Source organism: Carcharhinus amblyrhynchos, chromosome 9 (genome assembly GCF_965287045.1).
Source record: "Carcharhinus amblyrhynchos chromosome 9, sCarAmb.v2.hapA, whole genome shotgun sequence".
In the NCBI taxonomy this organism is placed as follows: Eukaryota; Metazoa; Chordata; class Chondrichthyes; order Carcharhiniformes; family Carcharhinidae; genus Carcharhinus; species Carcharhinus amblyrhynchos.
Window position 1 is genome coordinate 73,026,061 of NC_137332.1, and position 16,500 is coordinate 73,042,560.

A 16,500-nucleotide genomic window follows, 5' to 3' on the forward strand; every position below is an offset into this window, starting at 1 on the left:
CCTTCCCATTCTGGATATTCAAGCACACCACCCCCAATCATCCCCTTTCCAGGTTCGGATTGATGACCCCTTCTCACTTACCTTCAAGACCATAAGATATGGGAGCAGAATTAGGCCGTTTGGCACTTCAAGGCTATGCCACCATTCAATCATGACTGCTAAGTTCCTCAATCCCACTCTCGGGTGTTGGTGAAGCCACATCTGGAGTATTATGCGCAGTTTTAGTGTCCTTATCTGAGGAAGGATATCCTTTCTATAGAGGGAATACACACTCTTTGCCACTTCAGGAATTGTCTTACTTGGTGACATCAGGTTCGTTAGTTATTCTGCAATATTCGGCCCATGGGGAGGTGGCATTCACCAGGAAAACAGACAGAACAAAGATCGTTTTGGAAAGTGTGCTTTTAATAGTGCCCATTGCAAATGAAGAATTGAAGTATACTTGAGTTAACTATATGCTGTGAAAGTTGGTGGAGTACTTTGTCATTCATCGCTGATTTCACCAGTTTAAATATAACTCTAACAAATGAAGCAACTTAACTATTAACTGTTGAACAATATTTAAAAGTGAAAGGAAACAACTTTACTTTTTGGCTTATGACTATCCAAGTTCCAAAAAAACCCCATTCATGCATAAAACAAATCCACTTTAAAATGTTTTATTTATTTGTTTAGTATTGTCACAAGTAGGCTTACATTAACACTGCAATGCAGTTACTGTGAAAATTCCTAGTCGCACACTCCAGCACCTGTTCGGGTACACTAAGGGAGAATTCAGCATGGCCAAACCACTTAACCTGCACATTTTTTGGATTGTGGGAGGAAACCAGAGCACCTGGAAGAAACCCACACAGACATGTGGATAGCATTAAGCAGAGGTTGAAGAGATACCTTTAACCTATCTCTTTAAACTATGCTTAATCTCTTCATCCTATGCTTAATGCTATCTCCACTCACATTGTCTGCTCCTTTAAGACTTGATTAGTTGTAAAGAATCGCACTCTAATCAGTATTCTGTAAACTGAGTGAGTGTCTTTATATGCCCTGTTTGTGATCAGAACTCCCCATTCACCTGATGAAGGAGCAGCACTCTGAAAGCTAGTGGCATTTGCTATCAAATAAATCTGTTGGACTTTAACCTGGTGTTCTGAGACTTCTTACTGTGTTCACTCAGTCCAATGCTGGCATTTCCACATCATTAGTGCTGCACCATGACAACCCTGCAAGAAGTAGGTGTCAGTCTTGCCACTCAATCTGACATATGTAGGTTGCTGAGATTTGTGCACATAATCTGGGCTGACAAATGTGTCCAGTACTGGGCATGTGTTGCGCTGCCAGAGGCACCATCTTTCAGAAGAGACATTTAAACCAAGCTTCATCTGCCCACTCCAGCAGTCATTTGATTCCATGGTATTATTCTAAGAAAAGAGTAAGGCAGGTTTTAGTGGTGTTCTGACCAACATTTATTTATTCTCAGACAACACTATTTAAACAGATTATCTTGTCATCATCACATTGCTGTTTGTGGGAGCTTGCTGTGTGCAAATTGATTTCCCTACTTCCCTGTATTATCACAGTAACTATACTTCAAAGGCCCCTAATTCACTTCTCCTTTGGAACACTCTAATGTTGTGAAATTTGCAATTGTCTTCTTTCAAAGTAATAAACCGTGGAACAAAAAAACTGGCAAGTGTCACACCGACAAACCCAGCACTAGTCCACACTAACTATTTTTCAGCTAGTTTTTATCCCAATCTTCATATCTTCCTGGAAGGTGAAAAATCCACAAACTGGTCTGGGACATTAATGACAGGATATCACTCCTGCTGAGATGATAATCATCTTCTATTATCTCCACAAGAGATAGCAGTTCGTCTCTATGTCCTTTATGCTTTTGATGTGTCCTTGTCTCAAAACAGAGTGTGAATCCATTGTTTCTCTCTTTGTATCATACACCAGCAATTTAGCCAGTGATTGAATTTACATCCTCAGCCATCGTTGACTTTTGTGTCTATTTTTAAAATCACAGGACTTATTGAAAAGTTCATTATGTTCATACGTAATATTCGATTTTCTTCATCATCATGACATGAGAAATGTCTTATCAATTCATTTAGACAGTGAAGGCTGAAGAGAGAATGGACAAGACTTTCTGCAGTAAGCTTCCCCGCTGCATCAGTGGAGGCCCCCCACCATTGGAAGAACCTGACACTATGAGCGACGAATTTGGTTATTTAAACCTATCGTTGCCAGAATCGAAGCATAACCACACGGAACAGTTGACAAATCTCTCCCAATCTGGGAGTGTTAAAAGCAGACGCAAATGGGTGAGTCTAGAATGGAGCTGAAAGGAAATTACAGATTTGTTGAGGGGTATTCTATCAGTTTTCATATTAGATGCTGATAAAATATCAATAGTACAGAGAAACCTATAAGTACATCAAAGTGGGAAACCTATTGAATCTAATATAAGGAGTAAAATAATAATGGAGAAAATACTAGAATTTCAGTTCGGTAGTCCTACTGGGTAATTTTCAGGAACTGGTGGGATAATTGCAGGCATCCTGGATATAATTTCCAACATGCTCTATATTGTGGAATTATGTGGTTAGATTGTAAAATAGGAATGTCACTCCGTTATTTATCATTTAAGAAGGGTGAGAGAAACCCAGGAAACTTTGGGGGTGATTCTCCCATCACAACCCTTAAATTTTCTGGTCAGTCGGGTTGGGAGATGCGCGTGTAGGCCATTTCACAGGTTTCCCATGAGCGTTTACGACTCACTTGCATCTCCCAACCGGAAAGAAATGGCACCGCAGGGACTGCGCAGAAAACTGGTGTGCCGCTGATTTGCATGTCTTACCATACCCCAGCATGCCATTATCGGGATCGACATGGCAATCTCCAGCCACATTTCCATCTCCCACCTCTTTGGCGTGATGTCACTTTGGCGCGAATCAGGGTAGGTATATAAAAGTCTCAACCTGGTGTGGCAGCCTTGAATTGGCATGAGGAGTTAACTGCTGCTAACAGAGCATGGGGGATGTTGCAGGCAGGCCCTGGAGATGCCTGGTGGCCTTTGTCCTGCTGTCTTCAAGTGTTGGCCCATTGACCAGTGATATCTGGGGTGAAGGGTTGGGGGGGGCGCAGAAGGCTTCCATTTTATCAGAGCTCTCTGGGTGAGGTTCCATGAAAGAGTTCTGCTCAGCCCTCCCCTCCAGGGCACTTTGCAGTGACATTATCTTGCCGTGGGGTGTGGTCAGGGGTTGTACTAAGTGCTGGTATTACGGGGTTGGGGATGAGTGTACCATGTGCTGACTAAGGCCTAACCAGATGAAGCAGCTGCTGCTCCAGGCCAGGCTACAGTGGTTCAGACAGGGACTGCATGGAATCTGCTGTCACTGGGCTCACATCTGGTGCTGATTTACAGTCTGTCCCTGCCCTGTGACACGGACCAGCAACACATGCCTGTAACAGATGCTGCAGTTGCACATGTAGCAATGGCTCAAGGGTACACATTGCCCACAGTTGCACACCGACCTGCATAATCTGTGCCAGCATTTGGCATGATGGGAATCTCACACAACCCTAACCGGGCCACTCGTTGTGTGGTGTTGCCAACTCCCACAAGTGGGAGTTCTGGCCCAACTGAGGGATTGGGGTGGTGCTGGGTCTATGCAGCCAATTGTAATAATTCGTCATTCCATGCTGATTCCAAACCCCACTGTGTAGATGGATCGTAGTTTTCTCAATTTGGAGCTGGCCATTATGGTGGCTCTAGGGGTAGAGGAGGAGGAGGAACAGGCAGCTTAGAAGGTGGAAGGTATGGAGAGACAACCACAAGAGCAGCCACCACCAGACCCTCAGGAAGGAGGACATGGGGCTGCTGCTCAGGGCCAGGAGGTGGGTGAGCATCTCCCGAGAGGATGCACAGAAAATGGAGGATGCTGAGGCTAAGGAGGTACAGGCCCCACAATTCCTTCCAGGCTCTCTCAAAGGAGATATGCTGTTGCCGGCTGCACCTGTCCAAGACCACGGTAAGACACCTTTGTGAGGTGCACTCACACCTGCCACTTCAGGGGAGGGGCGGCCACTCGTTCCCTGTTGATGGGAATGTTATGGCTGCCCTGAAGTTTAATGACTCTGGCTCACTTCAGGCACCTGTGACACAGATATGGGTCATGATATGGGTCTGATGTGGGCCGTGCACAGCAGGATACCTGGGCTCTCGGCTTCGCTTCTATTGCTGGGATTCCCCATCCAGAGAGCAGTGACCGGGACACACGTCGCCTTGCAGGCCCCATATACAGGGCCCCAGCAATTTGTGAACAAGAAGGGATTCCATTCCCTGAACATCTAAATCGTCTGCGACCATCTAATGAGGATCATGCAGGTCAATGGATGTCCCCCAGGGAGTGTTCATGACAGCTTTGTGCTCAGGCAGTCAGACATCCCTGGGTTCTTTGAAGACCAGCCCAGGCTCTTGGGATGTCTACTGGGTGACAAGGGGTACCCACTAAGGTCATGGCTGATGATGCCTGTGCAGAGGCCCCAGACCGAGGCAGAGACCCACTACAACAAGGCCCATGCAGCCACCCGGTCCATCGTTGAGCGGTGCATTGGCTTGCTGAAACTGCGGTTTCACTGCTTGGACCGTTCTGAGGGGCCCTCCAGTGTGACCCTGTGCATGCTTCATGCATCGTTATCGTTTGCTGCTCTTTTCACAACTGGAAAGGAGGAGGAGGACGAGCAGCGAAGGGGCCAGGTGTGCACCCCACCACATGAATAGCCGCAGGAAACAAGGCAGGCGGCAAGAACATAAGAAATAGGAGCAAGAGTAGGCCAACTAGCCCTTCGAGCCTGCCCCGCCATTCAATAAGATCATGGCTGATCTGTCGTGGCTCAGTTCCACATTCCCGCCCTCTCCCCATAACCCTTAATCCCCTCTCGGCAGCCTCGATTGCAGCTGGTGCTGTGCAGTGAAGCGGGTGCAACCAACACATGTCCACCACTTCCCAGGAGCAAGTGCAGCCACTATTCCCCCTCCAAACCACCTGGACCCCCAAACCACATCACCCTTCCCATGCTCCTGTCATCCCACTACCCTCTCCCCCAGAATCTTCCAACCCTATTAATCTGCCTGGACTGGCAGTGGTTGTGAGTCTTGACTGGAGGCTGGAGGATGATGATGACTCGCTGCTGTGCACACTGGGATCCTGCCCCTGGTGCCACTCAAGTCTGTACTTGGAATGCACACTGTCACATAGCCATAAGGGTTGGGGACACATGCATTTTGGCCAATGTGGGGTAGGGGGTGAGTGGTGGGGGCACTTGCACCAAGGATCTGGTGGATGTTGGGGAAGGTAGGGCAGGCACTCTGAAACATTGGCTGAGTCTTCAGGCTCAGCAGACAGCACCTCTATGTTTGGGACTCAGGAACACTCAGCTCTGTGGGGGATGAGGGGGGAATCAGAAACACATTAGTCACAGCTGTGAGGTGCAATTAACAGTTTATTATGTTCTTAACATTATTGATTAATAAATCCTGACTACTGGTGACCTTCACCTGTGCCCTCTAGTGAACTATAACTTTCTAATTTTGTGTGGTCTACTGCTTCTTCTAGATCTGGAGGGCTCCGGCTGATTTGCAGATGGCAAGGTTTCGTGCCACCCTGTTCACCTCACTGCTCTTGAGATGCCCTGGTGTGAGGAAGAGGGGAATTGGAAGGTCTCGGGACATCCGGGATCTCCTGGGTGTAAGGCCCCAGCATGGGCTCAAGCCCTTCCTCTTCCCTTGGGGTGCCCAGAGGCTCCAGGGACACTCCATGGGATGCCAGGGTAGCTGGACTGAGCTCCAAAGTTCTGGCATCACCTGGCTTTGTCAGTCCTGGAGGCCTAGATGTGTCTGCCCCATGATTTGTGATCCCTCAGCCCTGTTCCTCTGCTTCAGCATTCTGTAAGCAAGCCAGGCTCTGGAGCCTCTCAGCAGTAGCCCTCTGAGCCTGGGCTAAATTGTCGAGTCTCACAGCCACTGTCTGCTGCATCTCCAGAATGCCAGCGAGAGTCCCAGCCATGGCCAGTAGTATCTCCCACACATCCCCAACACCCACGGCCAAAGAACCCTGTGCCACCTGGATGACGGAAACATACTTGCCTTTGGCCCAGAGTGTCTCCAGGATAACCTGGACCCTGGCACCCAGGAGGACAGACCCCTGAGCCAGACTTTCCACTGCAGTTGCCACCCTTGCAGTGTTGGTCTGGGGTCTGGGTCTAACGCTGTGTCAGCACCACCTCCTGCAACAGCACTCTGTTTGACTCCCCTAAACAGCCTTGCAGTTGCAGCATGGTTGCTGACAGCCCTTCCACAACTCCCCAGGTATCCTGATGTATCTCCACCAGCTTTGGGAGGAACAAACCCAGAGGCCCAGCAGCTGACCTGAGGACAGCTGAATCCTGGCCTCCGGCAGACCTTTCTGTGCATCTGTGAATGGTAGGTCAGGCTGGAATGAACTGGTTGAATTTTTGTGGTGCTCACTAATGATGCAGTTAAGGGAATACCGATGCTATTTTTAAAGTTGAGCCAAGTTATTTAGGTATGAAACCAAGAAGCAGCTGTTTGTACACATGTCATGTCTTGGACATATGGAAACTTTTGTCAGACTACAAATGTTGGGTTAATTCAAAATTCCAAGACCAGATAGAAAGGGAGATATGGTGGCGTGGGCTCGTTGGGCCGAAGGGCCTGTTTCCCCGGCTGATTTTGTTCTTTGGTAAATGTTTATTTTGTCAGGGCTTTGAGGGATATGGATAAGATGGGTAGGTGGAGTTGCTAGAGAAATTAGTCATGATCTGAGTGATTAGAACACATTCAAAAGGCCTCCTAGTCTCATGAATGCAAATAGAATGGTTTAAATCTTGAGATTTGCAGCAGACAGAATATTGGAGAAAAAGGGCATATATATTGAGGGTGCTAGAATACAGATTGCTACAAACTTTGCTGCTTAATGTTAAATTAAGTAGTGTTGTAGATAATAGGATACTTTAATTTAATACTGGTCTAAGTTCCATCTACCTTGAAGACAATATACCTCAATTATATGTATTTATTAAAACATAATTGAGCTCCATGATGTAAAATGCTGGGGTCAGTGGAGATGACTATTCTGGTTTTGGTACCTCTTCAATTTATATAAACAAAAAAAATGTTTTAAATGAAATTACTTTTGAATCACAAGCTGCAGAGGACTGTTTTCACCTTTTAATTGAGGTTAATGATGGACCTTGAGTGGTGCTGCATGTGTTGGCCACCTTCTATCTGCTCTCCCGTGTACTCTCCCTTCAGTAAACAGATTCCAAATTCAAACTAGATTTTCAAACTACTTCCTGGACCCGATACAGGAAAATAACATGTCATCTGCTCAGCAATCCTTCTGTTCACTGTAAGCATATTGTGGTATTATGACTGCCAAAACAAGGAAAACAGTGTTCCTGTGCATATATACTTTCTAAGTTTTTTACCTGAATGATTGCACCAGAATTGATGTTCTCCTCTGCATATTTAACTTCAACACCCCCATCAGGTTTTGCTTGGAATATTATTAAGCTTCAAAGATTTCTTCCATCCCCATTGATTGCTTAATTACTCCATCTATTCAATGTGCTGTAAAAAAACACAGCAGTTTTGATTTATGGCTGTGTATATTTGTGGAGTGGGGGACAGCAACACGCTGTGTTGGATTATGTATGTTTTTTGGCTGGCTCTGTGAGCATTTAAAGGGTTTTGAGATACTGGAGGTCAGAAATACCCATAGTGTACACTGGGATGTACACTGCCAGGGACCTGGGTTCGATTCCTGGCTTGGGTCACTGTCCGTGTGGTTTGCACATTCTTCCCGTGTCTGCATGGGTTTCTTCCAGGTGCTCCAGTTTCCTCGCACAGTTTGAAAGACGTGCTGCTTAGGTGCATTGGTCATGCTAAATTCTCACTCAGTGAACCCAAATAGGCACTGGAGCATGGCAAGTAGGGGATTTTCACAGTAACTCCATTGCAGTGTTAACGTAAGCCAATATATGACACTAATAAATAACTTAAAAAATAACTCTTCTTCTGTTGCACCATGCACTGAATGGGAAGGAAGGATTGAGGAGGAGCTCAGAGAGTGAGGAAATGATAATGAACCCCATGTGGCGTGGGAAGAAGCCAAGAGTGTCATCGAGTGAGAGCACCACCCCCACACCACCTCCCCCCCCCCCCCACTACCCCCCTTCCCCTACCCCCTCCCCAAATGCAGCACAGAGCCAGGTTTCTGGACTTCTCTATAGAAAGCCTATGATTATCAGAGAGGATGCCATAGAGCTGAGTTATTTGGAAAACTTAGCATTGATATCAAACACACTGATTTAAGAGTAATTAAAAGGGTGATTATGAAGAAGGAAAGCTGAGCGAAAGTTGACAGCCTGCTACCTCCATGGCAAAACAAATGGAAAGAATGATGAATAGAGTGAAAGAGGAAGAGACCAAAATACTTCACGCATTGTAAAAGTCAAAGGGAATGTATTGACAGCTGGTAGCCTTTATTTTAGAAATTTATTGCAACCACTTAATAGTTTTGTTTTTTTGCTGAAGCATGGACTTCCCACAATCTCCTTCACTCAGATTGTCAAAGTGGTTGAAAACCGCCAATTTATTTTGCTATAATTTGTCTTACTAGATTGAAATGTGATGACACATAATCAACAAGAGCATTGTATCTAGCAGTGTTTTGCCGAAACAACAAAGTGAATGATATGTGGCCCTTTCTTCCTGGATTGAGCTCATAACACAATGCAGCACACATAAAATTCTAATTACTGATTTCAGCCACAATGGTAAAGTTAGGCTTTGATACCAAGTTACGTTGGGAGATCAAAGTGAATTGGGCTTAATTATTCTTGTCAAAACCAGCTGTTAAAATCATTATCAGCATCCTGGAAGTTACCATTGACCAGAAACTGACTTGGACTAGCCACATAAATGCTATGGCTGCAAAAGCAGGTCAGAGGCTGGAAATGCTGTGTGAGTAACTCATCTCCTGACTCCCCAAACAAAGCCTGTCCAACTTCTACAAGGCACGAGTCAGGAGTGTGATGGAATACTTTCCCCTTGCCTGGATGGGTGCAGCCCCAACAGCACTCAAGAAGCTCAGCACTATCCAGGACAAAACTACCCTTTGGATTGTTACCCCTTCCATAAACATGCACTCTCTCCTCCTTGGATGCACAGTGGCAGCAGCTACAAGGTGCACAGCAGCACCTCACAAGGCTCCTCCAATGGAACCTTGCAAATCTGTGGCATCTACCATTTAGAAGGCCCAGGACAGTAGACACATAGGGATGCCACCACCTGCACTCACCAAGCCACTCACCATCCTAATTTGGAAATAGAGCCTCATTCCTTCTCTGTCACTGGGTCAAAATTCTGGAATTCCCTCCCTAACAACACTGTGGCTGTATCTACACCACATGGTCTGCAGCAGTTGAAGAAGGCAGCTCACCACTGTCTTCTCAAGGCCAATTAAGGATGGACAATAAATGCTGGCCTAACCTCTGACACCCAAGCCCATGAAAAGAATAGTAAAATAACAAAATAACTTTAAAATTCAAATGAGCATTTTTGATTGATGTCAGATATGAGACCATAATATTTACAGAAAGATGAGAAAGATTCAGGAAGCTGAGACTGACTGAAGGTTGGGGCATGAAGGACCTGTCAAACTTTTAAAGCAGAATTTCTAACGTAACTGGCAAGAAGGATAGTGAGATCTAGTTATTAAGTATGCCCCTATGAGCTAAGGGTAAATAAAAAATCACAAGGTAGGCCTGGCAACTTGAACAGTGGGACTTCTTTATGAGAGGTGTACACTCATTCACAGTCAAGTCTAAGACTGCCCAACAGGGTTCCATACTGGGAGGAGCTGGGGTTACCCGACCCGCATTTTTAAAGGGCCGTTCGCACTCCAAACTTCAACATACAACATATATGTATACTTCACACCCCTCTAGCTCTCACATAGTGAGAAAGGCACTTGCTTTGTGGAGACAGCACCTTCCTCCTCGCTTTAATTACCTAAGAAAACCAAGGTCCCAATTGTTCTAAGGCTTTATTTTAAATGATTTGTGTAAGTGCCCCCGCCCTAACGAGGCTGCACACTTGAATCTCCACTGTTTTACAACAGATGTGTATGAAGCATATTGTTAGCATATTCCCCATTTACTGCCTTTACTGCCCAGCATGGATGTTTGAATGATAATTTCTCGGTCCAGCAAGATTTTCTGGTTAGCTAGTTCATTTGAGCATTAACTATCCATACTTTTTTCCATATCAGAAAAAGACAAAGACAGATAAATTAATTGTTGTAGCATGACAAATTTAGCATACCAATCCACCTAACCTGCACATCTTTGGACTGTGGGGTGGGGGGCGGGGGGAAACTGGAGCACCTGAAGGAAACCCACACAGACACGGGGATAATGTGCAAACTCCATACAGTCACACAGTGCTGGAACTGAACCCATGTTCCTGGCAGTTTGAGGCTGCCGTACTGTCCACTGTGCCACTCACCGTCACAGGGCTGGGTCTGGAGTCATGCATTATTTGCAGAGGCAGTGGCCATTTTATTCACCAGCTGCCTCCACTGAAGAGAGAATTTGGTAGGCAGGAATGTGAGACCCAAAGTGTGCAGATTAGACCAGGTAAGAAGAGGTCTGACCCTGATGGAATCATTTGGATAGCCAGACCTTGTTGTAGATCACATTTGCAGGAGTTAAGGCACACTTTTGGGGGAGGTAATGCATCATTTGGGGAGTTAAGGTATCCTTTGGGATTGTTAAAAGTAAACATTATTATGTATAGAATGTGCATATATCTACTGGAATTCTCAACTTGTTAGAGAACAGTCAAGGAACTGTCAATGATTTCAAAAGATGCTAGTTGCGTTGGCAAGGAAGAATAGAGGCAAAGGATAATGGGTGAAGATAGTGTTGACATGCTGATTACCATTATTTATGCCATTACTGATGCCAGCACAGATAAAATTTTGCACTTATCTATTAAAATGATGGATCAGGAAAATGCCTCAGAGTATTCCAAAGGGAAACTATATGGTGGATTTCCCGATGGCATTAAAATATTACAGCTGCTTAGGAAAGATATTTTTTGAAATGTTTATGATCTCCACAGTTTCTAGAATGTCCAGGTATGGTTGCAGAACCATCATGTACTGTCATTGCACGGTGAACCATGCTCCAATACTGATCAAGCAAGGCAACACTTGAGACTGTCAACATAATGCAAAATTTTAACTTGAACTGAGGTGGTTTGTCATCACATTGTCCTCCTTGAGAGAACTACTCTCAATTTTCCCATATCCCATTTTGTGGAGAATGTGCGAAAAATTGCTCCAAACATATTGGGCAAAATTAAAATGTATAATGACTTGGTAGAGGCAAAATCTGATAAATATTAATTGTAACACAGAGCAACCAGCAATGAGCAAGATGATTGCTAGCATTGGCCCAGGTCACAAGGACACATTTTAAAAATAGGGTTTAATTGTAGAAATTGTCATATTTGTAGAGTAGATGACATTGGTTCATAAAGATGATAACATCTTGACATCTGTACATGCAGTTCAATGCAATAAACTTACTTAAAGAAGTATTATTAGAGGGGCCAATTTGCTTAATTCCTGATTATTTTAGTAATACGTTACTGGTATGTATGAGATGCCTTGTATTTTCTATAAAACCAGGTCTCAATGCAATAGACATGCTGAAGAAGTAATTGCTTGTTTTTATAGCACCAGGTGGTGCTAGTACTTCATTGTGCTGTAGGAATTGTGTGCTGTGTGCTATTTGCCATGCTGATAGCAGCATATATAAACACTGAACGGTAGACTATGGGCCTATGTCAGTTGAAAGAAGGGAGATTTATTCACCATGAAATACACTACCAACTTCAAGTTGTGCATTTATTGGACACCTACCCAGAGACTCACATTCTAATTATTACAATAATTGCACAGCTATAAGCAATCTTTGAGTCAGTGGGAGATGAATCACTTGTTTGGTTAGACTGTTGCCGACAGTTAATGTCTACTCATTCAATCCCCTACACCATTATTGCCTTTCAGTCAAGTCTCCTCCTGAAGTAGCTTTGCCACATTGGCTGCCACATTTCCTCTATTCAACAAGTGCCCTTGACAAAATACTTCATTGGCTATCGCTTTAGGCATCCTGATGTTGTAAGCGGTAATTATAGAACAGCAGGCTATTTTCTCTATTTGAAAAGAAAATGTTCCACCCATGCCCCTGCCTCAGACGGATTGTCCCGTGAGCTACAACAACTTGCATTTGTTTAGCACCATTGTGTGAAACATTCCAAAATGTTTCAGAGGTGTAAGGGTGGATACAAGAGAGACTGCAAAGCCCGTGCCTGCTGCATCAGCTACTATCCACTAAAGCAACGGCAAGATACTAGAATTCATCTTGGCATCACGGGGTTAGGGAACAGGATGCTGTCTATTCATGTTGCAGTCCAAAAATCCCTGCTCATTTCCCCTGTCAACGGTCACCTGGGCATCTTGGTTGATAATGGAGACTTAACCCTGTGAAAATAAAGAGAGGAAAAGTAGCTCTTCAATGTTTCAAGTAAATATATTCCCTCACTGACAAATCTCAATCACGCATCTTATTTTTCAATCTCATTTTCCTTTTCATAAAATGAAGAAAATGTGTGTTAAAGGCATCATACCTTTCAAGCAAAGGTCAAAGTCACCAGAGGTATTTTGTTGCACTGTTGTAAAGCTTTCTGATTTACCAATCCAATGTCGTTAATGACAAGGGAACAGTCATGTGGCAATGTTACTGGATTAGTAATCCAGAGGCCTAAATTGATGCACCAGAGACAAATCCCAGCACGGCAGCAGGAGGAATTTAAATGTAATGTCTATGTAATGGTGACTCTGAAACTACTTGATTGATTTAAAAATTCCACCTCTTCCATAAATGCTCTGCAATGGAGGAAATCTGCCATCTTCACCAGTCTGGCTTACATGCACCTGCAGATCCACAGTAATGTAATTAACTCTTAACTGCCCTCTAGCCTGCAGTACCTGCAGTGCCTGCGGCATGGTGGCACAGTGATTGGCACTGCTGCTTCACAGCACCAGGATCTGGGTTCGATTCCCAGCTTGGGTCACTGTCTGTGCGGAGTCTGCATGTTCTCCCCCTGTCTGTGTGGGTTTTCCTCCGGATGCTCCGGTTTCCTCCCACAGTTTGAAAGATATGCTGGGGGTGGGGGTGAGGGGGTGGGTTTACAGTGGTGTTACAAACACAGTATTAAATAATTGGATGATCTGCTGTCCTTTTAAAAATGTAATGAACTCAAGTCACTTTCAGTTATAAACTTGACAAAAATGAGAAGGTATAACCATATTTAAGTTGCCTTCACTGTTTGTGCTCCACAAGAAGTGAGGATATTGCCCTAGTTTTGATTTCTCTTTAATGTGGCACATTATCAGTTGCTTTTCCTACATTTCTGTCCAACATTTATTATTTTTCCATGTGCCCAGTTATCATGTATTTGATCTACTGTGTTAATATAATGTGTTGTAAGACTTATTTAGGGACATAGAAGCAGCAGGAGGCCATTCAGCCCATTCAGCCAGCTCCACCATTCAATGCAATCATCAACTTCATCCATTTTCCCCACATTATCCCCATATCCCTTTGTGTCAATTGTGATTTAGAAATCTGTCAATCTCTGCTGTAAACATACTCTGTAAACATAGATGGGTTTTATAACAAATGATAGTCATGGTCACTGTTATTGATTTTTCATTCGAGATTTATTAATCAAATTAAAATTCCAACAGTTGCCATGATGAGTTTTGAACCCATGTCTCCAGAACAACAGCATCTGAAGTGTTCCAATTCTGGGGTTAATCGACCTTATTTTGAATTAAACAGAATGGTCTGTCATTTTAACATGTGACTGGTCTCTGCGCCTCCCAGTCCTCCCCCGCTGTATTTTGATAACTTTTTTTCTTTCCATAACAGCACTGGTTAAAAGAGTGCAGCAGTCACCTCTATTTTCATTCCCTACAACACAGACCAGTCTCTGAAGCTCTGCCAAGAACAACACAGACAGTGGGGAATGTTGTTTTTTTGAGACACCAGTCAGTCACAGAGCATTGTCTCTTATTCTTCACGAGCTGTGCCAGTGCTGAAAGTGGATTTAATCACTGAAATAAAAACAAATGGAATTGGGTAACAGCTTCTTAAGCCGGCTCGATGCCTCCAGTAATTATCCCCCGTGATAACTGCGTCTGTCTTTATTCCACAGTAAAACTGTGTTAATTCAAAAGTGGCTGTGACTGGAAAAGCTTTTCAGTGTAACTTCTGTGTCATTCTATGATTTGTTAGATAAGTTCCTTTTCTCTCCCATTCTCCCCGTATTTCCAGCCTCTTGCTGCAGGGCTACTTTCTGCATTGAGAAGTGCTTATCTCACCCAAAAGAAGTATGGACAGGATAGAGTCTTTGTACACTGTAGTGTCTTGGAACTTGTGACTGCTTTTCTTATTCACAAGCTTCATAATGTGCACGTTGCCACAATCTGATCCTTCAGTCCACAACATCTAATATCAGCGGCTGCAATCTTTTTTTTTGGGGGGTGGGGAAGAGATATTGGAAGTAAAGGTTTAAGTCCAGGGATCCATACAGGAAAGTGTTGCGTCACACACAGCGTGGGAGGAGTTGCAGCTGAACTCTGTCAGAAATGGATTTATTATTGTGCTGCTTAGCTTTGGAACTCAGTGGAGTATGTGACAGGATTTCTAAAACTTCAGTTCAAAGTGCTCAAGGATCTCTGGAGTAATTGTCATGAAGAGAAAAAACGAATGTGGTTACCTTGGAAGTATAAAGTGGTACAGTTAGTTATTTTTCTATGTTTCATTTAAATGGACCTGACAGAATCAGAGCCAAAGCTCTTGTAGTTAGTTTTTCCTTGTCACTGAATATGCTGGTCTTGTAATGCAGTGTCTGAAACACATTGTGTTGTCCTTTTTTGCTGCCTAGTAAACATAAATGCAATTTGATGTTCCACAAGGTCCTTTTTCATGCTTGAGCTTCTGTAAAAATCCATTGTGGTCCCATGGGATCCTTGCTAAAGTTTAGTTTCATTTTTTAGTTGATTCCTATTATACCAACATCAATTAGGCTTAATTTGATTATGGCCAAAGGAGAAACTAAAGCAAAGGATTGCAATATGTTTGCTCAGTGAAATGCTGCTATTTCGGTATCATCCGTTTGTTACCAAAATTTTATATTAAGATCGGTGCCCAGATTTTCCCAGGATATTTTAGGGAAAATGCTGGGACACGAGTGGGAAGAGGTATAGAGGGTTTTTTCCTCATTATCAAGTTGTCCATTGTACTATATGTACAATGTTCGTGAATCAATGAGCAAAATTAACACTATTGTGATTATTAATACAACTCTGCAGTTTGTAAACTAAAATTGGAAGCTGCTTTTTAAACTTCTATTATACTGTGTGAAGACATTCTGCACTGTGGATGTCAGGAAAATATCAGTACAATGGGAAATGGCACATGTGTGAATGATTTTTAGTATAGACTTTGAAACGGTTAATTAGCATTTCTCGTCAATTTAATTAATGTTGAAAAGTCTAACTAAAGTGCTCAGGAAGTCCCGTGAGCATTGTCATTTTAATGTCATTTTGAGAGTAATATGTGAAGTAGACAAAGTTTCCTCAACCCTACAGGAGTCTTAGATATAATACTGTCTGCATTCTGGATGCAAAATTTCAGGAACTTCTCCAGAGGAATTTACTCTATTTTTGGTTTGATTTCTCCACAGCACAATTCAGTTGAAGACTGGAGTGAAGAGATAGAAGAAGATGCTGTTTATAATGTGAGCTTGAAGAAAATCCAAACACAACAAACGGCCAGCAAGGGTGCAAGGTGGCTGGGGGTGAGTATAACTTAATCTTCCCTTCCACTTTTCCTCCTTTTTGTTTTATAAACAATGCATGTACATTGAAATGCTTATATTGGGGTTAAACCCTGGCTTTGTTACATGCTCAAAAGGTTGAATGGGAATTGCCCATTTCATCAGGAATACATTTATCTAAAATCCTGTGTATTGAGGTTACTCGCTGATCAATCACTAAGGAAGGGGAAACAAAAATGAAGCGATATAGCATCAAATGTTAGCAATTAAATTTGATGAAACTAAATCTTTGGCAAATGTGCTTCATCTAGATTAATTTGGTTGTTCCCAGTACTTGGTCAAATTTAGCCATGTACTTTCCTGGTTAATCTTCCAAAGCAAACTTCAGATATATCCAGTGAGTGCTTGTGCTTGGCCAAGTGATTCTATGGGCGTGCATGAAATATTCCTATACCATTGTGGAAAAACCACTTGAGCATTTACAGGGACTA

The 16,500-nt window shown here is 43.5% G+C and overlaps 1 protein-coding gene across 1 annotated transcript in view; it reads left to right on the top strand.

Annotated features, from left to right (window-relative positions):
* The first annotated feature begins 4,387 nt into the window (after positions 1–4,387).
* LOC145348586 (ral guanine nucleotide dissociation stimulator-like 1) overlaps positions 4,388–16,500 on the top strand; it is an 82,683-nt gene continuing 70,570 nt past the window's right edge. Inside the window, exons 1-2 of the mRNA XM_080196774.1 lie at positions 4,388–4,765; positions 15,917–16,030. Coding sequence (XP_080052900.1) covers positions 4,388–4,765; positions 15,917–16,030 — 492 coding nt within the window. The remainder of the gene's footprint in view (positions 4,766–15,916; positions 16,031–16,500) is intronic.